At 34.2% G+C, this 25,969-nt stretch overlaps 1 protein-coding gene across 5 annotated transcripts in view; it reads left to right on the top strand.

The window, feature by feature from the left end:
* The window catches only part of CDC27 (cell division cycle 27), a 90,560-nt gene that overhangs the window by 53,567 nt on the left and 11,024 nt on the right, over positions 1-25,969 (top strand). For 3 of the 5 annotated variants that reach the window (XM_051994924.1, XM_051994922.1, XM_051994926.1), the window contains exons 9-17: positions 4,842-4,957; positions 8,290-8,389; positions 9,293-9,500; positions 9,961-10,133; positions 12,343-12,495; positions 13,151-13,359; positions 14,405-14,522; positions 16,420-16,548; positions 20,589-20,663. In XM_051994924.1, coding sequence (XP_051850884.1) covers positions 4,842-4,957; positions 8,290-8,389; positions 9,293-9,500; positions 9,961-10,133; positions 12,343-12,495; positions 13,151-13,359; positions 14,405-14,522; positions 16,420-16,548; positions 20,589-20,663 — 1,281 coding nt within the window. The remainder of the gene's footprint in view (positions 1-4,841; positions 4,958-8,289; positions 8,390-9,292; positions 9,501-9,960; positions 10,134-12,342; positions 12,496-13,150; positions 13,360-14,404; positions 14,523-16,419; positions 16,549-20,588; positions 20,664-25,969) is intronic. The other 2 variants (XM_051994925.1, XM_051994923.1) reach the window with 1 other exon arrangement.

The raw sequence follows: 25,969 nt of genomic DNA, 5'->3' as shown, positions 1-25,969 counted from the left end.
TAAAAAGAAAATTGGACTGGGCTTTAGAAAAGCTGTGTGATCTTAGCTAATCAACTAATCCACAAGCACTGAATAAGCACTTACTTTGAACCAAGTATAGTGCTAAGTGCTAGAGACACAACAGGGGGGAAAAAAAGTCCTAGTCCTAAGGAGTTTACATTCCAATGGGGTAATAATATTCATATAAATAGGTACATACAATGTACTAAAAAGTAAAAGCAGAGTAATCTTAGCAGGCAGGTTAGAAGTTTGGGGAGCCTGAAAAGACCTCATGTAAAATGTGGCTTTTGAGCTGAGTACTGAAAGAAACCAAGAATACTAAGAGACACTGAAAAGAAGAAGAGTCAGTGCAAAGATAGAAAGATGAAGTGTCCTTTGTAAGGAACAGCAGAGGCCAAGATAGCTGAACCATAGAGTATGTGGAGGAGAGTAATTTGTAAGAAGGCTGAAAAGGTAGTAAGGAACTTTAAATGCCAGGTAACAAATAGTTGATCCTAAAAGTAGTTATTATGGAACTACTAGAATTTATTGAGTGGGGCACTCTGGGAAGAGAGGGTAGGTCCACTTCAGGAAAACTACTTTGGCAGCTATGTGAAGGGATAGATTGGATAGAGAGGAGAGACCTGAGCCTGGAGACCAATTAAAAGACTGGTGGTGAGGGGTGACCAGGACCTGAACTAGGGTGGTGGCTATGTGAGTTGAGAGAAGGGGTGGGGTTGTGTGTGTGTGTATGCGTGTACGTGTATGAAATAGAAATAGCAAGATTTGGCACTTAATTTGATATGTTTTTGGGATGAGTGAAAGTAACTAGTCCAGGCCAGCAATATGGTTGCAAACCTGAGTCCTAGAAGAATGGTGCTGAACTCAAAAATGATAGATATTTGAAAGAAGGGTGAGTTTGGGGAGGAAAAATAATGAGTTCTCTTGGATATGTTGAGTTTAAGATTTCTATGGAGCAGCCAGTTCAAAATAGAAACAGGATAAATACTTGTTGGTTGATTTAAACTCTCTGGGCCTTAGTTTTTCTCATCTGTAAAATGAGGAGTTTGGATTCAGTCTCTAAAAGCCTTTCTAACTATAAAATGATAAATTTTATTATCTAAAGTAGCTCAGTATGAGTACTGAAACTTCTGAAGTTACTAGGAAAAGGTCATCAGAAACATTCATATGATGTCAGGGGAAATTTTCTAAGCTTAAATTTTAAAATATGTCTCATATCTAAAAATATATATTTATATGTGACAATTTTTCCCTTTTAAGGGTAAAAATTGAAATATATTAATGGATTAGCTCAGAATTAATTTGTTCATTGATTAAAACTTAATTTCTAAGTTCCCAAGTTTATGAATGGATTATGTTCCGGAAGTTCCACATTTAAGTTAGTTTTTTAAAATTTGCTGTGTATTTTCTCATAGGAAACTTTGTTTTACTTGGTGATTAGTTTTCTTGGATTAAATCTTCCTCCAAAGCCAGTTTAATCCAAAACAAAACTCAGTTGTAATAATAATAATAATAATAACAACAACAACAATCCAAGTTTGGAATCCTTAACACAAAAAGTTCTTGCCCAGGAAAGAAAGAATAAGAGGTCATTCCTTCTCCTGTCCTAAGCACACGGATAGTCCTAGGTTTAAAAAAAAAGAAGAAGAAGAAGAAAGAAAGAAAGAAAAAAACATTTTTAATGGTTAGTTTTAGCTTTGGTTATCATCCTACTTTGTTTTCTCTACCCATCTCTCCCAAGTACCCAGTGTTCTCTGTTGCCTTTAATCCCCCACTTTGTCACCCCTATGTCTCAACTCACCACTTCTTTAACTTTCTGAATCAAAATATCCTCCTCAGTGTACCACACTCCTATTTGTTGTCTACTTCTATAGAGTGTAAGCTCCTTGGGGGCAGGGACTATCTTCTCTTGTTTTTGTTTCTATTACATTTAGGACAGTGCTTGGAATATAGTAAGGCCTTATCTTATTCAAGAATCCTTCCCTTTCACCCAGTCTCCAATGAGAAAAACTTCTTAAATATTTCTTCTTAAATTGTGAATGACTTTCTTTTTCCTTTTCTGTAGCTATTTGTATTTTTAACCCAAATAAATTGTAATCTTTAACCCAAATGAATCTCTCATTCAATCAATGTGAAATTAAAACTTCAGTAACTGTTAGTTTAATTTTAAATATTGGATGTGGGGGGTTCCTGCATCCTTCACCATCCAGGTAAGCTGTCCCTACCTAAAATTTTACCCCTGGACTTAGTTCCCCAAAGTTGTTCTTATTTTTCCACTTTTTCTTCACTCCTCCATTTACTCTCAGATTTTCAAAAAGCTCCAGGGAGCTCATATGGCTATGACAGGTCCTCTAGTATTAGGAAGTCATATAGTGATGACCAACTCTTTAGGAATATGAAGGAATTACCTATAATTGTATTGTTACTATATTTGAATGGTTATGTTAATTTGTAATACACACAAAGTTATGTCATTTTTTGAAACTGAGAATATGAATGAAATATAAAGTATGGTTTCTTCCCAAAAAAGTATATCATAATTTAGGGCATACGATTAGCCTTCATGGAGATGATTTGACCAGTTCTTGAAGAATTGTTAAGATTTGGAAAGACAGAAGGTGGGAAAAGGGATAAATGTTTATATAAGTATGAAAATGTGATCAGATGAAGATGAAGCTATTATAAATTACTTTTTATTAAAAGTTAATACCATTTTAGTTAATAAAATCAACTGATTTTTATGGACTTGTATGAATTTGAATTAATTGCACATAATTTTATGGTGTTTAATAAACCTTTTAGATAAAAAACCTTTTCTCTACCATGAAGAATATTAATATTAAGTGGTAGGAGGACATGTTTGAGTAATAAACAGGATAACAACAGATCATGGGTAGCTTTAAAAGACAAGTAGAATAATAGACAATGGAAGAAAGGGATATAGATATATGTAGGATTTTTAGTTTGCTTTTTTCCAGTGTAACAAAAAAATGATGAAATTATTGTTTTAGGGAGAGTAATAGCAATGGTATGGAGGTTAAAAAAAGAGAGAGAGATCAGAAGCTAATGAAGAGATTGCTGATGTAATCTAAGTATAAAGTGAGGTAGCACATAATAAAAATTTTCATAAGTATCAGATTTATCACAAAAGATAAGTATTCTAGCAAGCAATAGTGGCAAAAAATCAAAAGAACTGAGTTAAAATCGGGGTTTGGGAAGTAAAATATACAAGGAATTCAAGGGTCAAGAAAACAGTAGGTCAAAAACTAGATAAATACAAATCACAGATAATTGAAAGATCAAACAAGATGGGAAGCCAAAGTCAATATAGAAAGTGATCAAACAGGAAATTTTAAGAGTTGAAGAAGGTAGGGAAATACCTTTGATCAAATACAAGGTAACATTGTCAGCAGCCTAAAGACCACAAATATTAAGGAAGCAAAGGGAAAAAGCAAATAAGTCAACAGGCACATATAGCATAAGCATGCTGGCTGCTGTTATTTCTCTTATTTATCTTGGTGAGTTGATCCTGAGCTAGCCTGAATAGAAAGACCCTAAGGAAAGACAGCTAAAAAGAGCCAACATAGTATGAAGGGGCACTTCAGGTAGATTTTTTTTAAAGTCAATTTTGATTCTAGGATTTGAAGATGAATGATGAAGGAATAATGAACTTGATTTTCAATATGGTAAACTTGTGATGGGACATTCAGTGTTTAATAGGAGGTTGGAAATAAGGGAAAGGAGGCAAGCTTAATGGTAACCATTTGGAATTATCAGCAGATATAGGGGAAGCCATGAAAACAAATTTAATTCTATTAAGAAAAAGAATAGTTTAGGGCTGAAAAATAGGTAATGTCCTCAGGAAAAAGAAATTTAGAAGAATAAAGATAATGTCCTTATTATTAAAGTCAAGAGTGGAAAAATGTTTCCGGAAGGTCTGGAGGCAGAGGGGTGGAGTCAGCAGTATCAAATATTGACCTAGAGAGGTCAAGCAGAATGGAAACATAGAAAAGACTATTGGATTTGACCAGAAGGTGATATTAAGAGCCTATAAGGTAATGGGGGCCAATAGATATTAAATTATAGAAGGTTGGGTTGTGGAGTGGGAAACGGACTGGGAAAGGTGGGAAGAAGGGAGAGGGAATGGAAGCGACAAATATAATAGATTTGTTTAAGAAATTTGGCAGTGAAAGGAAGTCTAGAAATAGAATATGTATATAGAGGGAACAGCAAGGTCAAGTGAAGGTTTTTTCCAATCTAGGAGAGTCAGTGGAAGGAGAGAGATTGGAGATGCTGGAGAGCAATGGATAAGTTCAGGAGCAACGCTACTCAGAAATTGGGAAGTATTGGGATAGAGATCTCTCCTTCATAAATTTATGTAGTACTTATTTATCTATTCTACTTATTTGGCCCTTAGCAGATACTTCTTTGTATTATTCCTTACATTTTTATGTATATTGTCCCCTTGCCCAGATGTCCAGATTGTAAGTCCCCTGAGGGCAGAGATTGGGTCTGATAACTCTTGTATCCCTGGCTTATGAATTTAGTAACCTGCCCATAAGTATTCAATTAAGATGAATAGATTCCATAGGGGAGTTTCCTTCTGTGTTTGATATTAAAAGTGGTATAGAGATTCAGATATGTTGAGTGGAGGGTGAGGATACTGTATGTCTGAGCTTAGGTGAAATGAAAATAATGATTTAATGCACTAAGCTACAGCAGCGGTCATTATACTATGAGACCTTTGTTACATGTATCTGGAAAAAAAAATATGACTAAGTTTGTGATTCACAGTGCGATTATTGCCACAATAGCAAACATAAAAATTTTGTGTTATGCAGTCTGTTGGCAGAATCAGCCAAGCTGGAACAAAGTCTGTCTTCTCACAGAGTGGAAATAGTCGAGAGGTAACTCCAATCCTTGTTGCACAAACACAAAGTTCTGGCCCACAGACAAGGTATTTATTGGTATTTTTCTCCTACATTTGTATAGTTTTCTTTGCAGTTCTCACCCTGAGGCACTATGGTTTTTCATAGTTTCTTGATCTAGGACAGGTTTCAACTTCTCCAGTGTTTGAGAATGCCCACATGACTTTTTAAAACATAGAATTGCCCAGCTTTGACTTTTTAATGCATCTTTATATAATTTAAATTGTATCTGAAGCAAAACTACACTATCCTTGCTTCAGTGAAATGATTAAGCTTTCATAAGTAGTGTATTTGAAACATTTTTTCTCATTGAATGCCTACTGCAGTTAAAAATAAAAGGCTACCAGTGAATTAAAATATTTTTAGTCTAATTAATCATCATGTGACTTTATATCCAAAATAAACATGTATAAAATATTTCCTACCTGTTGATACACGTGTTTTATTTAAAGAGTCGATTTTTGGCAGTGTCTACTCTTCCCTGTGTTTGATTTGTAGAAATTAATGCCAGTGGTAGGTCTTTGGAATAAGGATCCAATTTTCTCAAAAGAAATCAAAGAAATGGATAATGGTATGTCTTAACAAAAATACAACAATAATTAAATACCATACTTATTACTTAAAAGAGTGAAAAGTAGACATAAATATAACAATAATGGTAATAATACTTGATATTTACATTATACATTAAAATTTAGAAGGTTTATCAAAATTCAGTCCTTATAACTGCTCTATGAAGTAGGCAGTACACAAGCTATCATTATACCCATTTTGCAAATAAGGAAACTGATAACTCACCTATGAATCACATAGCTATTGTGTTGGATTTAAATTCAAGTTTCTTAATTCTCTACCTTGATAAGGAATGTATAAAAATAGAATCATACTTTATCAAAAATTCAATCTAAAACTATTATGAGAGCTATATTACATGTTAATTAAAGACTTGATAAATAATAAACCTATTTGTCTTCTTAGAATTAAAGGGAGGGGGGAAATTATGATCCATATAGCCCAAGTTTTTACTTTTTCCTTCAAACATAAATTGTCCTGTGGCACCATTCAAGATTTTCTTCAAGCTACTTTATTCCTTTTCCTTCAGAATCTACTGATATCTATAAGAATATTTCAGTCTTTATTAGAAAACCATACAAAACAGGATGTTAACAAAGAAAACAAAAATTTTGAAGCACGTCTCCCAGAATCGATTGATAAAGCTAAATTTGAATAGCATCCTAAGTTTTTTTTGTACTTCCTCTTGATGAAATAAAAACATTTACAATTGGTTTATACATCCAAGAAAAGCAGAGAGAGAAGAATTTTTTCGTTTTTTGTTTTGAATTTTGTTCCTCCTAAGAGGTTAGCTAAGAGTTTTGGTGTTACTTAAACTTAACTTTGCAAACTCCCATTTGCACAGTATATTCATAAGAATGTACTTAACATAACCTTATTAATGTGTCAGCTTGCTCGTTCCATGTTTTCACTTCTATAGGCTAAATACATGGCATTTTGCTGATTTCCCCCCCCCCCCCCCCCCCCCCGGAATCCTAGGACTTTGTAACTACTAGTGTCTTGGACAAAACCAAGAAGAGGACATTTTTCTTTGGCACCTTCCATGTCTTAGCACCCTTCTTTCAATCCCTACTCCCAGAACAGTACTCTTCTGTGTTTCAGAGTTTCCCATTTGTGCATCCCTTTCTACTAATAGCCTCTTTATGACCTGTTTTCACAGATTAAATATTTTTTTAACTTCTTTCCTAAAAAGACCTAGTCTCCCAAAATTTCCTTCTAGCCATTGGAGGGTTAGAGAAAAATTTTTTTCTGACACTATCGTTTATTATTAAGTATGACTGAGCAATAGGTTTAACTTTGCCAAAGGATATCTGCATCTTAAAGGAAAATATGTCAACCCAAACAAATAGCTAATCAGATAATGGCATAGGGAATATATCTTTGATCAGAGGCACTTTTTGGTACCCTTTATCTTTTCTAGGCTTCTGCTACTTTCTCTGACACTCCTGATTCCCAAGGACAAAACAATGGGATAGGGATGAAAATGGTCTCTTTCCTATTATAGGTCCTTATTTTTTCAAAAGGGGTAGAGATAACACTTTCACCTTTCCTTCTACATTTCCTCCCACCTTTTGGTATCTGTTCTTAATCCCTGGACATTTACCAGTGTTCTGTTTATGAGAGATTTGTAGCTACAACCAGTTCCCTCCCATAGGTCAACATGTTGTCCATAGTACATGACCACTGTCTTCCAATGGGCCTGAAATGAGCCAAGAAAAGGCCAAAACCCTTTTCTTCCTTCACATTGCCACCTCTTCTTCTATGAATCTTCTCCTTATACTTTTAGTTAGAAATGATTCTCCATTTCCTGTCATATCACCCTTCCCTTTCCTATGTACTTCTCTAACTTAGATATCTAGCTATTTGTATATATGTCTTGTCCTTCCTTCCTTTTTCCACCCCAACTCTCCATCCCCATCACACACATGCACACTATATGCTAGATTGTAAGCTCTTTGGAGAGCAGGAAATGTGTCCTTTTTCATCTTCGTGTCCCTAGCACATTGCACAGAGCCTCATAAGGAAAAGTAGTCCAGGCATAAATGTTGTATTCGGTGGTATTTTTTACAAAGGCATTTTGATTCCTTGTGTTATTTGGAATTTTTTATACAGTAAAAATATGCCATACTATTTATCTAGCACTTTGAAGTTTTCTATGCTCTTATACATATATTATTTCATTTGATCTTCACAGTAACCCTGTGAGGCTTTTTACAGATGAGGAAACTGAAGCTCAGAGCAGTTAAGTGACTTATCCAAGCTTAGCTGGCTTTTAAGCTTGGCATGGTCTTCTATATCCTAAGTAGAGTGGGCTATAAAAGTTAAAGTTCTATTTACTGAAGCATAAAAAAAATCTTGTGGTCATGCATTTTGTGGATTGAAGAATTTTTTTTTGGTGATGTACATGTTTAACATTAGTATTTATGTTAGCAGCAAGTTTAGAATATGTTCTTGGCCCAGCTGTTTTTCTACTGCCATAGACTTACTATACTGAAGATAGATTTTCAGATAAAATTGGTTATGAATGAGTTTGTTGCCCTAGAGACTTGGTGCATATTGTGAGGTTTAGATTAGCACTTTCAAATAAAGGGTCACTGTGCTTCAACAGTGTTACTGTAACTTATAAAATTTAAATATTAGAAATAGGGAAGAAAGCCAAACTTATCACCTTTTGCGTTTGGATCTAATTTTCCTGATATTTTATGAGTTGAAACAGTAATTAGCATTTTAAGATTTAAAATTTATTTTTAAAAGTATATCATTTCTTTAATAAACTTTTTTTTAATAGTACAACACCTCAGGTATTGAGCCCCACTATTGCTGCTCCACCCAATGCACTGCCTCGAAGAAGCTCACGACTTTTTACTAGTGACAGCTCTACAACCAAGGTAATTGATCTAATACTTACCACATTGCAGGATTGTTGTTAATTGAGTTTTAGAGAGTTATTTCCTTAAGTTACTATTATGGAATTATTCTGGAATTCATTCTGGAAACTTTTAGGTATTTAAAACTATCTCTTGTTCTTTCTCTGGGTTTTTTACTTCTTCTGATTGGGTTTTGTTTTTTGGAGACTAGATCTCCAAAGCTGCCACTTAGAGCCTGATGCTAATATTGAAATGGAAGCTTTAATCTGCTTTAAACTGATCCAGTTTGTCCCTCCTTAAGTAGACACAGGACTGGCCATATAACTACCAAATTAGTGCAGACACTTTATTGCCTTGAATGCAAATATAGCTCAGCTCCCAAACTTAAAAGTTTCACCAATTTTTCCCAATACCATCAGTGAGCCCTGCCATATCTGGTCTTAAAAACTATATTTCACAAACCTAGTAGATCCCTTATAAGTCATCTTATGATACCTGAGGGGAAACATTGTATGGGTTTTCATGAAGTTTACTTTGGCATTTAGTTTGCCTTCAAATACCCATGTGGTGATTCATATGCTTTTTTTTTTTTTTGAACAGTAAATTCAAGCACACAATGCATTTGTCACCAGCAACTATACTTCTGTTGACTGATTATAATGACTTTGATTAGTCAGTATGCCTATTGCATGTAAAATTAGTGACTAAAGAATATATTCCTTGTGAAAAAGCTTATATACTGAGGGGAAATTTATATAAAAATCTGTCACAAAAACAGTGACAGTCTTAGGAAGACAATATATAGTGTGTTCAAAAAACTGGGAAATATCCAGAGTACCCCAGAAGTCTTTATGCAGTTGAATACCTAATGGTTAAAACCACACTATTGGGTTTGTTTTTATTTTTGTTTTACTCTTTTTGCAGGAGAATAGTAAAAAGTTAAAAATGAAGTTTCCACCTAAAATTCCAAACAGAAAAACAAAAAGCAAGACTAATAAAGGAGGAATAACTCAACCAAACATAAATGATAGTCTGGAAATTACAAAATTGGACTCTTCTATCATTTCAGAAGGAAAAATATCCACGGTAACACCACAGATCCAAGCTTTCACTATTCAGAAAGCAGCAGCAGGTCTGTTTTAAATCTTTTATAATGTCTTAAATAGATTCACTTGACACTTTAAATTATTTACACTATTTTATTTAAATGCCCCAATATCTTTCATAACTACCTTTTCCTTAGAAGTTGTTGTTTAATTATACAATTTGTATCCAATTCTTTGTGACCTAGTGACTATGCCTCACCAATACTGTCCAGGGGATTTTGGGGGGCAAAGATACTAGAATGGTTTGCCATTTCCTTCTCCAATGGATTAAGACAAACAGGTTAAATGATTTGCCCAGCACCACACAGCTAGTAAGACTCTGAGGCTGATTTGAACTCGGGTCTTCCTGATTTCTGCTTTATCCATGAACTCACCTGACTGCCTCTTCCTTAGAAGACTAGGAGGCTTTTCAGTATATGATAACTATATTCATGTACTATTCTACTGTGCTCTTTTACTTTATTTACTGAATTGTTTTTTTCCTAGAAGGTTTGATGAGCCTTCTTCGTGATATGGGGAAAGGTTACTTAGCTTTGTGTTCCTATAACTGCAAAGAAGCGATAAACATATTGAGCCACCTCCCTTCTCACCACTATAATACTGGTTGGGTACTGTGCCAGATTGGAAGAGCCTACTTTGAACTGTCAGAGTATATGCAGGTGAGTATAGAAACATATGCACACACATTAATATAGACAACCAGAAACTTTCTGTAGCCTAGTGAAAATTTCCAACTTCATTCCTAGATAAGGCTGAAATATTTAGCATATAATGTCACTGCAGTAGCATTATGATTTTTCTCATTCATTATAATTTAGGAGAAATCATTCTTCCTTACTTTGAAAGGTAGATTAGTTTATCTCCTGGATTCTTACAAGGCAAAGATAAGGAAAATTACACATTTCTTGAATAGTCTCATAACTCATATTTGTATAGTACTTTAAGATTTATAAAGCACTTTTTCTATGAAGGAGGACTAGGGGCATCTATCTAGTTGGTGCCGTAGATAGAGCACCAGCCCTGAAGTCAGGAGGACTTAAGCTCAAATCTAGCCTCAGACACTTAACACTTCTTGGCTGTGTGACCCTGAGCAAGTCACTTAGCTCCAATTGCTCCAGCAAAAAAAAAAAAAAAGTGAGGAAAGGCTGTGCAAGTTTACCTGCTTCACTTTCTTCTTCAGATGCTTTTGGGATCCAGTGGCAAGATAGAGGTCAGGATGACTGGAGGTGGCCCTAGATGCATTAATCTGAGATTATGTCCCCTGTACAGCAGATCAAGTATGATGGATCTTTAGATATACTGTTGAAATCAAAGGAATAAAGAATCTATGCAAAGTGCTTTATGCAAATTCAATTATTAGAGTGAATTTCTGGTATAATAAGAATCAGTTTACGTAAAATATATAATTTTAACATATTTAGCATATTTTGGACTACCTGCCATTTAGAGGAAGGCATGGGGGGAAGGAGAGGAAAAGTTGGAACAGAAGGTTTTGCATGAGTCAGTGTTGAAAAATTACCCGTGCCTATGTTTTATAAATAAAAAAAAATTAAGTTTTGCATATTAGAACTCCCCCCCAATCTATCAATTTTTATAGGTAGAAGAAAGGGTATTATTTAATAAAAACGAACAATATATCAAAAATATAATTTCTCTTCCTCTCTTATTACCCTCCTTCTGAAATAATTTTATGTAGTAAAATACAAATTGGTTTATTTTTAAACATTGAACATTAACAACTAATTCTCAAATTGCCAGATTTGCTATATTTTTATTGGATGCTCTTTATGTAATTTTTGTTTAGAGGTAAAAGCAAAATTGCTTCATAAATATGCTCTATATGTTCTATAAACACAGTATACCATAGCAAAACATAGAGAGCAAGCTTTGAATCTTTAGCTTGTACACAAGCTCATAGCACTTAGAAGAACTTTTAGAGAGTACTTAGGATCAACCAATTCTTTTCATGAATGAAGCTGTACACATATGGGCTATTTAGTCCTTTTCAGTCACACCCAACTCATTATGATGGTTTTCTTGGGAAAGATACCAGAGTGTATTACCATGTCCTTCTTTAGCGCATTTTACAGATGAGGAAACTGAGGCAAACAGGACTAAGTGACCTACCCAGAATCACACAGCAAGTGGTTTGCCATTTCCTTCTCCAATTCATTTTATAGATGAGAAAATTGAGACAAAAAAAGGTTAAGTGACTCACCCAGGGTCACACAGCCAATAAGTGTCTGAGACCAGATTTGAACTCTGCAAAGGTGGTGCGACAGTGCACAATCTTAAACTACTTTATAATAAAAATGCTATTGTTTTAAAAACCTAATAGTCCAGTTTGGTTGTAACATGGAATATATAAAATAATGTGAAATAAGGGTATTGTGCAATGCATTGAATGTCAGAATAAGGAATATTTTTTCCTATAGGCAACAATTTCTGGAGATTTTTTTTTTTTTTGAGCAGAGAGATAATATGGACAGACTCATGCTTTAAAATATCATTCTGAAAATTTCACAAGGGTTGGCCTGGGATCCTGGGATTCTAGGAAGGATGACTAAAGTAGGAATTACATAAAAGTGGGTTTTATGTAACTTTAAAAAGAATGTCCAGTTTCTGGAACTCATAAGTGTGGTGTAGATGATCTTCAAACTGATGGGGAGTTCTGACCCTGGATCCTCCCTGTACTTCATTCAGTGAACACTTAGTGAATGCTTCTTGTGCATGGCACTGTGCCTCGCATTCTAAAGGGAGAGTTATGCGGGTTCTTCTTCCATAAGATCTTATCATCTAGCCTGGGAAGGAAGAAGCACACATGTGTAGATGGTGCATTCTCTCTGACAGGTTTTCCTCCTATTTCAGGCAGAACGAATATTCTCGGAGGTGAGACGGATTGAAAACTACAGGGTGGAGGGCCTGGAGATCTATTCCACGACACTTTGGCATCTTCAGAAAGATGTTGCTCTTTCAGTTCTTTCCAAGGACTTAACTGACATGGATAAAAATTCACCAGAGGCACGTTGGTGTTGGCACTCTTATATATAGTCAAACCTTGATGAGCTCTACAGAGGGGGTGGGGAAGGAAGCAGTGAGGGGAAAGTCAACGGATGCTAAGGCCCCATCCACCTGGCAGCTCCCATGGGGTTCTGTCAAGTTTGTCCCTGCAACTAGGGGCAAAAGGTTTCCTGTTCCCGGGCCTCCAGCTCCTCTTTGTAAGCTGGGAGAGATGGCTGCCCAAGGTTGCTCCTGGCTCTGAATTGTGCGATCCTTTCCAGGCACTCAAGCCAAGACCACATTGCCCGTAGTGAATAGCACAATCTTGCATGAGGTGGGCACTGTTGAATTGGGTGTAAATTGTTGAGTTTAAGCCCCATAAAATCAGTAAGTCATAAGGCAGATCATCTCATTAATCAAGAGAGTTGACTAGAATATTATTGCTGTTTCATGAAATAGACGTTCATTCATGAACACTTAATAAGCCTTGTAACTAGTTCTTTATACTTGCATTTTTATATTTCAGAAGTATCTACAAAATATAGTACACTCTTACACTGACTGGCTAAAGAATATCAATCAGACTGACTTAATTGAATTAGCTCTATGGTATAAAAAGAGTTTATAATTGTTGTATAAACTAATGTCTTAGATATATTTTATTATGTTTCATTAGGCCTGGTGTGCTGCAGGAAACTGTTTCAGTTTGCAAAGAGAGCATGATATTGCAATTAAATTCTTCCAGAGAGCTATCCAAGTTGATCCAAATTATGCTTATGCCTATACACTGCTGGGACATGAATTCGTGCTAACGGAAGAACTAGATAAGGCATTAGCCTGTTTTAGAAATGCAATCAGAGTCAATCCTAGACATTATAATGCATGGTAAGTAAATATTAAAACCTTAATGATGTTGTTATTTTGGAAAGTTTTCTGTTGTGTTATTTCTGAAAACTGTTTTAATCTAGTAAACTGTTTATTACCTATCAGATATATTACATGCAACAACACTTGGTGGTAGTTAAATGTTTAACCCAATTTTCTTTATATGAAGCACACATAAAACCAAATGTTAGCAGAGCCTGGCCATAACTGTTAGAGAAAACATCAGATTAGTCATTTTAACTATTAACCATACATAATGAGGACTATTAATCATGAGCCTAATGAGAACTGCTAATAACTAATAATAATTAAATAATTTGTTTTTTAACCATTTTCCCTTTTTATTAAAGCATCAGAATGACCAATAGTTGGAATAGTAAGAAGGAAATTAGAAACAAACAAGAGGCCTAGGTAATTTACCAGCTCAATAAATGGCAGCTCAACTATATAAAAATATTCCTAATGTGGTTTCAGACAAATGACATTTAATTTTTTATTTACTTCTATGGCATCCATATTTTTCCTTTAATATTCCTTGGGGAAGCAATTATTTCCATTCTTTGTTGTTGTTATTGTTGCTATTGTTGTTGCAAAAATAAGAAAGAATAAATTTTTGTTTCCTTCCCTCATCACTGTTTTTGTCAGCCTACTACTACTGTTTTGGCTGATTGAGTTGAAGGACTAAATGATAAGTAAAGGTACTGTTGTAATCTACTTAAATAAAATTTCATTAATAAGAAAACATACTACTTCTTTGTTTTATGAAAAATTAATACTTTTTTTCTAAATAAAGTTTTACATTTTTTATTTTTCATAAAATTTTGGAGACAAGTACCTATTTGGACTCTATTAATAGTATGTTTCTAAAAATAGTTAGCTGTCTAGTTGTTTGCTTCTCATCTCACTACAAGATAACCAACATTTTGTCACTAACTAATTCCTTAAGTTCCAGGGTATTTAAATTTTTGGCCACTTCTTCAGTAAGATTAGCTTCTAAAAATTCCTAGCAGTTGAACTGAAGTAACACTTTCTTTTGTACTTGCAGGTATGGATTGGGAATGATTTATTACAAACAAGAAAAATTCAGCCTTGCAGAAATGCATTTCCAGAAAGCACTCGATATCAACCCTCAGAGTTCAGTTCTTCTTTGTCATATTGGAGTTGTAAGTAGCTTTCTGTTTCAGAAATGATTCAGTAAACACTTACTAAACACTTACTTTGTGTCAGGAAGATAACAAATAAGACAGTTTCTGCCTTCAAGGCAATGCAAATGGAAACTGGGGAAGAGGAGGGGGCAGGGGAGTAGAGGTGAAGAGCTTCTATAGAGTCAAAACCAAACAGAGCTATTAGTAAATAATGGAGAGTTACCTGAAAAGTTCTAATTTGAATCTTCTTTAAAGGAAAAATTTGGGAGGAATTTGATTGGAGGAATTAAGAATGGAGCATTAAAGGAAGAGGCAGATGAGGGTATTCTATCAAAAACTGAGTCAAAAATAGTTGATCAGTTTTTTTTCTTTTGTGCATATTATCTGAATAAAATAATGCTGTTCTTCCCCCTCCCCTAAAAATTAAATTCATTATTGACTGTTCTGTGCAAGTTCCAATGGCAATACAGAAATTTGCTAACTCTTCAAGTTATTATAGAATAGGGAAACATGAAATGCCATTTACAATAAAAACTTCATTTAGCCAACAGTAGCTGCATATCTCTTTTAAACACCTAGCATTTAGGGTCAAGAAAAATTTTCAAACTATTGGAGCTATCTAAAAGTAAGATAGGGCGTTTCAAGAGATAATAGTTTCTTATTTCATTGGACGTCTTTAGGAAAGACTGAATGGGTGATATTTTATAGGAGAAAATTTCTTCTTGTTATAAGTTCAATTAGATGACTTCCAAGGATCCTTTCAACTTTCAATTTGTGTAATTCTGGTTATATTTTGACTACTGATAAAAACCAGTTGCATGAATTTAACAGTTAGAAGTGAGCAATATTTTCATGCTCTCCATTTCTTGTTATTGGTATTTTTTGTTTTGTTTAAGCCTCATCCCAATATTCATTCCATTCTTTATAAGGAGCATGACAGTACATTGCCATAAACATAGACTTTTGAGAACTGTGCTCTTATCTTATGGTCAGCAATTCAGTTTACCTCTTTGGGGAAATAATTTTAATTTCATGGGCAATATTATATAATAGTAAGAGCCTGCATTTGGAGTCAGGCAACCTGGATTCAAATCCCAGCTTTGGTGTTACTGTCTGTGTCATCATGGCCAACTCCCTCAGTCTCTCTTTTTGGGTTTTTTTCCATCTTAAAAGGTGGCTAATCGTATTTCTAACTCAGAGTTGTGAAGAAAGTGTGTTTTGTAAATGAAAAAGTACTGTATAAATGTAAACTATAATTGATTTTTTAAAATAAATTATTTGAATGATAATGCTCTATAAGTATTCATTGTCACTGAAATAAAACAATTATCTACCATGGCATTTCCCAAAATCATTTAGATTAGAATCTGTTATTGCTGGTAAGGATTCCATGGAATGTGGTAAAAGCAACACTAGATATTTTAAAATAAAATCAAGGAAATTGTGTTTATTTTTAATTCAAAAAATTATTGTACACAAAGTAATGTTTTATGTATAATTTCATATAAATTTAGAGGGGAAAGGCAAATTAGCATTATCACTGATCTCTCTAAAGTTTGCGTTTTTGCATTGTGAAGAGAAACAGGAGCGTTACTTTTTTGTATAGACTAAGACAACAGGTGCTCACACAGCAGATATAATATAGTCTTTGATACAAGTACAAATCAGACTACTTAGAAATCATGATTGACCAGTGAATAATATCTAAACAGTTCTGACTCAGCAGTGTACAAAATGGCTCCATTTTAACTGTGTGTGTGTGTGTGTGTGTGTGTGTGTGTGTGTGTGTGTGTGTGTGTGTGTGTGTGTTTCCATTTCTTTTATAATAGATTAGGTTCAGCACTACATCATATTGTATCTCCTTGTGAAAATCAAAGTAGTATAAAATTGTATTCTCTTAATATTCCTCATATAGGTTCAGCATGCATTAAAGAAATCTGAAAAGGCTTTGGATACCTTAAACAAGGCCATCATTATTGATCCCAAGAACCCTCTATGCAAATTCCACAGAGCCTCAGTTTTATTTGCAAATGAAAAATATAAGGTAAGTTAGGTAACAATTAGTATAAAATGTTGTATAGAAGTTGATTGGCTAATTAATTAATTGGTATATGGAGGGGGTCTTCTTTTGGATAGTGTTATTTTCTAGCCTGAACTTTTTGTGATTTGAATCTTCTTTTTTATAGCCTCAAAGTCTAAATAAGTTAAGACTTTGACTTTTTAATTTTTCACTTTTTTGAGTATCTCCAGATAGTTGATAAAACAGATCGGGTAAGATAGAGATGAACTGGAAATTTAAGCACTGAAATAAATGCATAAGTAGCAATAGAATATGCCTTTTCTCCCATTTTAGTCTCTTCTACTGGGAGGAGGAGCTAAAGTATAGAATAAAAATTTGATAGAAGTTGTAGTGAGAAAAGAACAGGTGAAGAGGGATGGAAAAGGAGAACAGAAAAAAATTGGGGAAGAGGCTTATAGAAAATATATAAAATAACACAAGTAGTTTTTTCTCAGTTCTGTCTGTCATAAAAAATCAGAAGTTTAGACAGCTAGCCAAAGGAATTCATATTAGTTTCTTACTGAAAACACTCCATGCATAGGAAGAAAAAGAGCCAGAGACCTCCATTTTCATTGAATTTTTCTTTCTAAAAGTTTGTTTCTTTTTTATTGATGTCCCTTTGATTTTTGTCTTGTCTCACAGGTAATATTAAATATTACCTGAAAAGAAATTTCTACATAAAGACATTTGAATATTATACAGAACCCATAATTTCATGTTAGCATGCCCTCTCCTGACCTGGATTGACTATAGTTCCTCTGCTTCTTAGTGGATAATTTCATGAATTGTTCTGATAAAAAAAATCTCCGATTGTTGACTAACTCTAACGATAAGCATACCTACATTTAAGCTGATGAGTATATAGCTAAACCTGTGATCAAGTTTAATAGCACTTGGTGGAGTTTGTGCTCAGCTAGCATAACTTTTGAAAATTCTAGTTTACTTTTTTGTTATGACAAGGCATGGATGAAGACTTTAATGGAGGCAATATTTCAAAGCTAGGAATTAAATAAAGGTATATCGAATTCTTATTTCTGTTCTAACATGTTTAGCTATTATGCTTCTCCTTTCCTTCTATTCCTTTTTTTGATACTGCCTTTGGGCAAGTGTGTCTATTATTATTCAAACAGTATTATTATCTCTTTCTACTTAATTTTTAACCTTTTTCAAAAATCTTAAGTATTACTTTTCTACTGCAGACTCTCCTTTGTAGCTTCTTTGAGGTTTGTTTTGTTTTGTTTTACTCTTATCTACTATATTTGTTGATCTCATATCATCTTATTTCTGTTACCATTATTCAGTTTTATGTTTCAGTGAGGATTTGTATTTTCAAAAAAAGTGTTCTTTCTTTTGCAATTATTTCAGTAGAAGCATTTGAGTTAATCTGTTATATATGAGAAGTATCATCAGATATATTACACCAGGTATAAATATATTATTCATGGATTAAATCAGCCCTTACAAACTTTTCCAGAAACTTTTGGTCAAGTGTACTATACAGACAATGGTGATGGCATTGGCCTATAGGTTGACTGACTCTCAAGCCTTTCACTCACTTATGATTTAGCTATATGTCATGAAGATGTATTTTGCCTGGCAATGTGCCCCAGTATCAGTCTTTGACTAGGAAAACAGATTAGCCCCCCCATGCTCAGAAATTTGTTAAAAGAACCAGGAATGGAAGACCCAGAATTGGTACATCTCAACTGATCTATCAGTTAATAGTTGTTGGTCCTTATAATGTCCTACCTAAAGTGTAGCCACTTCATTTCACTAAAATTTTAAGCTCTCATGAAGGGCTCTACTTTTAAACTCAGTTTTACTATCCACTAGAGGGAGTAACTACATGAATATTTTTCTTTTGCTTTTTAACATTTTGCAAGATGATTCTTAAAACATTGTTCTTTATAAGCCAAGCCCCACTGGTAATAAATACTCTTAAATTGAATATTAAAGATGGGATTTTCTTTGAACAGTAGAACAAGAATTTCTTTTTTTTTTTTTGGGGGGGGGGGGGGGAGGGCAGGGTGAGGAGGGGATTCATAAACTCTGTGACTATGATCAAGCCAGTCTCTCTGAACCCGTTTCCTCATCTGTAAAATGGAACTAATATACTGTTGATCTCATAAGTGTGTTAAGAAGAAAGCACTTTGCAAAGTGCAATATAAGATAATCATTATGATGATGCACGATGTTGATAAAATATACTTCCAGACTTCAAGTGCTTAAGTAAAATATCTTTAAAATATATTGTAAATATATTATAGATTATATAGATTATTGAAGTGATGGTATTCTTATTTTATAGATGGATATATTTCAAAGCAAATGACTTATTTCAAGTTGTCCAATTGCAAAACTTGAAATCTATAAGATTTATTCTAATTAGATACCTATATTTCTCAAAAAGTATGCTTTTATTTGAAATTATCATACTGAAAAGAACAGAATCTGAAACTATGCCAGAGGAAATTTATGTAAAAAGACATGTAGCATAATAAATAGAATTTGATGTTTGGGGTTTGCTATTAGATATTCTTCAGTGCCATATAGCTTAGGTATGTGCTTCTAGACTAAGAACAAATTTTTAAATCTAATACAGAGTGAAAAAAAATCTTCATTTCTGATGTGTTTGGATCGAGGCATCTTTTTGAAATTTCTTTTAAAAGATAAAGGTATTAAAGGCCTTATAATAATTTTAGTACTCCTTTATCTAATGAAGTTTCACAACTTTTATTATCAAGAGACTTTTATCTAGCACATTCTTCATTTCTCTATATCTCCAAAGCCTCATTCCAGTATTCTGCTAATTCTTTGCAGTAGAATGGAAGCAAAACACTACTTCCTGAAAAATCCTGTAAATCAATGTCTTCCATCTCTTTGTACAGGCTCTTGGAGTCCACACTTCCCTGTGCTTTCATTTCCTCAAAACCAACTAGTAATCAGAAAGAGGGAAAGGATTAGAGAGACATTGATATCTCCTTGTAGCACACATACACACCAACCCCTCCTCCCCCCCGCCAAAAAAAGTATTATTTTGTTCCCAAAACAAAAGTGATTTAAAACAATAAACTGATCATGCACTTCAACCATCAAATGCCTATTTCATTTGATATAATGGATAGAGTCAGCCTTGGAGATTGTGTAGCCTCTGATACTTACCTTGTACAAGTCAGACCCTATGTTCTAGAGATGGCCCCAACCTATCTGGGCAAAAGGAGTTATCTAACCCTACAGTTTCCCACCTCATAAAACCCCAGGCCGGTCCCCATCCTTGTCCCTAAGAATACTACCAAAAAAAGAAATGCACAAAATTCATCAACTCCTAGTTTTAAATGACTTTTTTTTTCTGTGATCATAATTTTAAGATCTATAAAAGCCAAGGAATGTTAAATTTTATTTTCTTAAGATTAATATTCTTAAAACATTTGGAATATCCATACAATCAGTATATAAATATAGATCCTCTGAGAGAGGGAGGGGGGGTACCTTATTTTCTAAGCTTTAAGGGGGGGGAGCACTAAAATTTTGTCTAGAATGCATTTTTTTTAATTATGTTACTTTTTCCTTATAACCATTCAACAAATATTTGAGTACATAGTTTGTATAAGGTACTTTATTAGACTTCTTTCTATAGCTTCCCTTTTCAGGGACACCTTGATTACCTACCTGACATCTTTACCTTTCTTGATCATTGCCTCTCATTGATGTTTTCTTATCTATAAATACAAACACAATTCCAGTTTAAAATAGCTTTTTTTGTTCGCTCTTTTATTCTAAAGTTCTTCAGATAAAAGATTTTTTGTTTTGTTTTCTTGTTTTTCCTTTCCAGGTAGTTTAATATTAATATGTTTCTATATCTAGATATTAATATGTTTCTATATCTAGAACTGCAAAATAGTGAAGTACACCTAGAGAGAGTTTTAAGATAGTTTTAGAAATATGTAAAATAGGAATATTCTTGTTCAGAACTTGTGACATTTTCTTTATTGTCCTGAGACTTAATTATGTTTTCTCTCTTTCAGTCTGCTTTACAGGAACTTGAAGAATTGAAACAGATTGTTCCCAAAGAGTCTCTCGTTTACTTCTTAATAGGAAAGGTAAAAACTGGAACTATAATCCTAAAATGACTTTTATAAACAAAACTAACTCACAAAGAACAAGTCTAAATTACCATATATTGGGTGCAATGCAAATTAAGTAGATAGCACCAACTCTTGAAAGAGCTTATACTTTTAGAAGGGGATTGAACAGATCTAAGTAAAAAGAAAATCTTAAGAAAATACATGACCAAAACAAGCACATACGAGATCTAATTTTGAGATCTGAAGGCAGAAAGCAGGTTAATCTAGGGCATGTTATTGAAGAAAGCTGAACAATTTTAAGAGGGAAAGTAGATTTCAGCACAAGAGTAGGGAGTCAGAGTTAATGTAGTATTTTTTAATGTTATGAATGCATATTGATTGATAAGAAAAACATTACTTGGTCCAGTGGTTTGAGATTTACTGAAGTTTTTTGTGTTTTCCTTTACTTTATGCAACATCATTTATTTCCTTTGCCAGAAATATGCCACATTAGGGATTTTGGAAAGAGAAAAAAAATATGTTATCATAACAACTTCCAATCAGTAAGCATTATGTGCTAGGCCTTAATACAAAGATAAAAGTGAAGTAGTTCCTGCTCTCAAGTAACTACTTTCACAGGAGAGCAGCTAGTTATATGCATGTATATCCAAAGAGATACAGGGTGATTTGGGAGAAGGGAGGTGTTGGTAGCTAGAGGATGAGACAGGACATCAGGTGCAGGATGGCACTTGAGCTGAGCGTCAAGAGAAACTGAAGCTTCTAAAGAGACGAGGGGCAGATGGCATCCCATGTACAGGACCAGCAGTCACACTCGAGAGGTGATGCTTGGACCCAGATAAGCTGTCTTAGTCTCCCCGTGAAAGGGTGTAGAGCAGAGAGAGAAGGGAAAGAGCCCAGGACCCATCTGGGCAGCCCATGTGTTTGGGGCGTGGTAGGAGCCAACAGAGAATGCACAGTCATCAGACTGGCCAAGAGAACCAAGAGAGCAATGTCACCTCCACAGTGAAGAGTGGTCAGAGTACCGTACGCTGCAGAGATACCCCACCCAGTAGGTGTTCAGGCCTTAAAACAATTATCCACAGGGATTCATAGACAGACCTCCTAACTCTGAGCCCAGTACACTGTCTACACTATCATAACTTGTGATAGAGGGGCACTGTCAAGGCTTGCAAGACCAGTCTAAACCACAGAGTCTCAAGAGAAAGTAGCTGCTAAAGCATGGTGGCAAATTCCCAAAAGAACTATAGAACAAAATTCAGTACCTTTTATCTGCTGGTACAGTCAGCTGGAAGATTAATATTTAAGACTCATCAGAGCACAAAGCAGTTTTTCATTTACCCAACTGGACACTTTTCATTTCACCTTGACACTATATATGACACAAATATCTCTAGTACTTGTTTAATGATTATATAGTTATAGTCCTCTTCTTTCCATTGGCTGTCCTTTTCAGTGTAGAAGCTTCTCTTGCCAGTAATTTGCATTTGTAACTCACATAAAAGTATTCCTTTCCTTGATCTCAGGGCTTTCAGACTTTCTAAGATCATAAAGTTTTTGCCAGTCTTAGGATAATTGTATTTTTTTAGTGTGATAGGAGAGAGTGATATTTCATTGTGGGGATGATGGTAAAGATTGGGGAATGGTACTACAGAATTTAGAATTCAATTCTCCCATCATAGTTGGGAAGTTCAAAGCCTATCTTCTATAAAATCCTATGCTATCCTTCCTGGATCATAAGATTGAAAATTTAGACCTAAAAAGAACCTTAAAGATTATGCTTTTTATACTTGTTTTATACTTTTAGGAACTAAGACTCAGAGAGATTGTGATTTGTCCATAGTCACTCAGTAACAGAGCCTGAATTAAAGATGTCCAAGTGTCATTAAGCATATCGGTATTAAGCATTCTGAACTATGTAATCCTGAATCTGATCTCTGAGGTAGTTCATCCCAGCCTGCATATATCAGGCACTCAATAAAATTTTAAGGTAATAGAATGTTTTTATCTCTTGGTACCTTGGAGAGAGTTTCCTTGACACCCCATTCAGCTGTCTTGAAAGAGTGAGTTGATCGTTTCAGAGAGAGCAAAAATTAAATTCAATCATCCATAGTATGAAATAGTATATAACTACAGTTGCCTTATATAATATGCAAATGCTTCCTATCCAGTATACCATGTAATATATTGTCCACACATAGAGCATCAATGTTTACCTCCTCCTTTTCAGCAAGTTTTGTGTCTCGACCTTCTTGTAATTTGTGAAATCCAGATCCACCCATCCCACTGGAAGCTACCTTTTGTTTTTTCTTATATCTCTGAAGGTACATTGTAGCATCTTTTTATCCATGTACACATTTTCATCTTTTTCATCGATTCTCACTGAATCATTAGTAATATGCTGCATGCAGTCTACTTCCATTGCCCTTTGGGTGACTTATAATTTGATTTTCCTGAGATAAATTTACTGTTTACTGTGATTTTTAGGTATAAAATGTTGCCAGAATATTGCTGCTAAAAATAATGGGCTTCTACAAAGAATATAGATAAAGCATATAACCATTGACTGAGAAATGGCAAAACAATTTGTGGTACATGAATTTAAAGGAATATTACTATGCCATACAAAACCATAAATATGCAGAATGTAAAAATATCCTCATACAGGATTCAGGAGTAATAAAACCAGGAATATTATTTGCCCAATGACTACAAAAATAATAATTTTTATTTTTTGGAAAAGAGAAAAAATAATAATAATAATAAAACTGAGGGCTATAAAATTATAATGACTAAGCTTGGTCCCAGAGAAGAAATAAGAATTCTGTCTCCCTCCCCTTGCAAAGAAGGGGAATTGTCAATGTGAAATATTTCATATCCTTAGACTTAATTGATGCATTGACTACTTTTGCTAAATTGTTTTCCCACTTTTATTTTTATTTTATACAATAAGAGGAAAGCAGGTAAGTTATTTATAAATGAAAATTATGTAAATCCAGTATTTTTAAAATGTGTGAGTAAATTGAGGTCATTGAAAGCACTTTGAAGTCATATTTAATTTCCTATTTGTTTGTAAGCCCAGATCACTATTTATCTGCAAGGTCATTGGGGTTAAGTGATTTGCCCAGGGTCATACTATAATTTTAGAATTGGAAGAGATCTTCTTACTAAGGGAAGACAGTATACAAAAGGAAGCTAGAAGGAATGGGAGAGTGTTCCTAGCAGAGAAACCAAGTAGAGTTGCTAATGGTTAATGAAATTACCTTGAAAAATTTGAATCCTCTATTAAAGGCATGCCTTAAAAGGAGCATCTCCAAGAAGGAGTTGCTCAGTTCTCCAAACATAGAGGAAAGACAATTGAAGATACTAAATTACATTTCAAGATTCCAGGTATTGAGCTTATTATCCCATGAAAGACAAAATGTTCATGGAGTAAAAACCAAGCAGAGCAGCTGATGGTAATTAATCAATTAGTGATCTCTCATAAAAGGATGTATGATTTTTTAACAAAAATAAGAAGTACTGTTAATGTAAATTTTATTGATTGATATCTTTTTGGATTACTATCATTTCTGCTCATAGCCTCAGCTTCCCTCTACCCCACCTTGAAATATAATCCTCTTTGTAACAACTGAAAACAATTAAATAAAATCACCCAATGTAGTAACTATAGTTAATAGTGTCTATAGCAAAGGGAGTTACCTCCCTTTGTGATTAGAAGACTTCTGTCTTTTATTTTCTTTTATTCTTGTATTTATTTTTATTTTTTTTTTCTGTATTGTCAGTTCTCTGGGACCATTCTGTTCATCAGAATCCCGCTTACTTTTAATGACATTTTCATTTATATTGTAAAAAGTGTGTTAGAGTGAATATTTGTGTGTGCATGTGTGCGCGTGTGTGTGAGTGAGAGAGAGAAATCTTTGCTCTGCTTATTTCACTGCACCCATATAACCAAAATTATCTGGTTTCTCTGAATTCCTTATTCATAATTTCTTATGATACTACATATTATTTATTCCTGTTGCATTTATGTATCATAGTATATAATCATTTCTGCCTCAATCATTAGGCACCCAAAGGTTACCGCAGAAAGTGCCTGCCACAAATGTTTTAATATATATTGGACCAAGGTTAGGGATATAGAATTTGAGAAGAATCTGAAGATCACTGGGACACAAATTATATTTTTCTCAGTGTTGATTGTTAAAGACAAGGATTGCAAGAGAGGTTATGTTGAAAAATGAACAACTGGTTGTGTATGAGCAGTGTTGAAGAATGGGATATGGATTTCTAGACCACAAATTAAAAAAAAAAAGATTCCTGGCCAGAGATAAATACCACCTAACAAAGATAAATAAGAATAAGTTAAGTACACTAGAGAGTAGCTATAAAAAAAAGGAAGATTAATGGCCAAAATACCCAGAAGATCACAGAAACCATGCCTTGCCCCCAGTTTAAGCAAAAATCTAGAACTAGAATTCCTCATTTAAGGATTTTGGCCTCACAGTATCACTGAGATATGGTGGAATAAAGCTCTTAGATCATACCTCCATATAGGTATAATTTATTCAAAAGAAATGGGATATATAACAAGGAGGATGTGCAGACTATTAAGGTATGTTCATCTGAGGAAATCTGAGAACTAGAAGGAGGAAGAATGATGGAGAATAAAGATCAATAAAAGGAGTTATTGAAGCCATTTTGTCACTGACAAAAGAATAAGGAAATAAGGATTTGGAGAAACATCACAAGCCTAATATAGACACATGGCATAATAGTAATGAGGGACCAGTTATGCCGTTATCTCCTGAAAACACTCCCGAGACAGACTAATATCAAAGTCAAAAGGCAGAGAAAGCCTCAAAGAGAAATTCTATGCTGGCTCTTATCAAGTACTAGACTCAAAATAATAGGAAGTATAAGGGCAAGAAATGACTATTTTATTTGAGTTTGTGATAAAGAGTAATAGTAGTCTGGCATGATCATGACATGACATGCACCCTAGGTTACAGAAAAACCTATCTCAAATGATATAGAAGACAGATTGGTTGGATCCCATTTTTCTTTTTCCTTCTTTGGGTCAAGTCAAAGAGTACTTTTCTTTTTATCAGCTTCAATTCATTATCAGTTTAAACACTGCTAATAGTATTCTTGAATGACTGTCACATTTTGCGTTCATTCTTTTTTTTTTTTTTTAATTTTTTATTTAATAATTACATTATATTGACACTCGTTTCTGTTCCGATTTTTTTTTCCCCCTCCCTCCCTCCACCCCCTCCCCTAGATGGCAAGCAGTCCTTTATATGTTGGATATGTTGCAGTAT

This window comes from Antechinus flavipes, chromosome 4 (genome assembly GCF_016432865.1).
Source record: "Antechinus flavipes isolate AdamAnt ecotype Samford, QLD, Australia chromosome 4, AdamAnt_v2, whole genome shotgun sequence".
Classification (NCBI taxonomy): Eukaryota; Metazoa; Chordata; class Mammalia; order Dasyuromorphia; family Dasyuridae; genus Antechinus; species Antechinus flavipes.
Note: the sequence above shows the minus strand (reverse complement) of the source record. Positions and strands in the feature narration are given on the sequence as shown.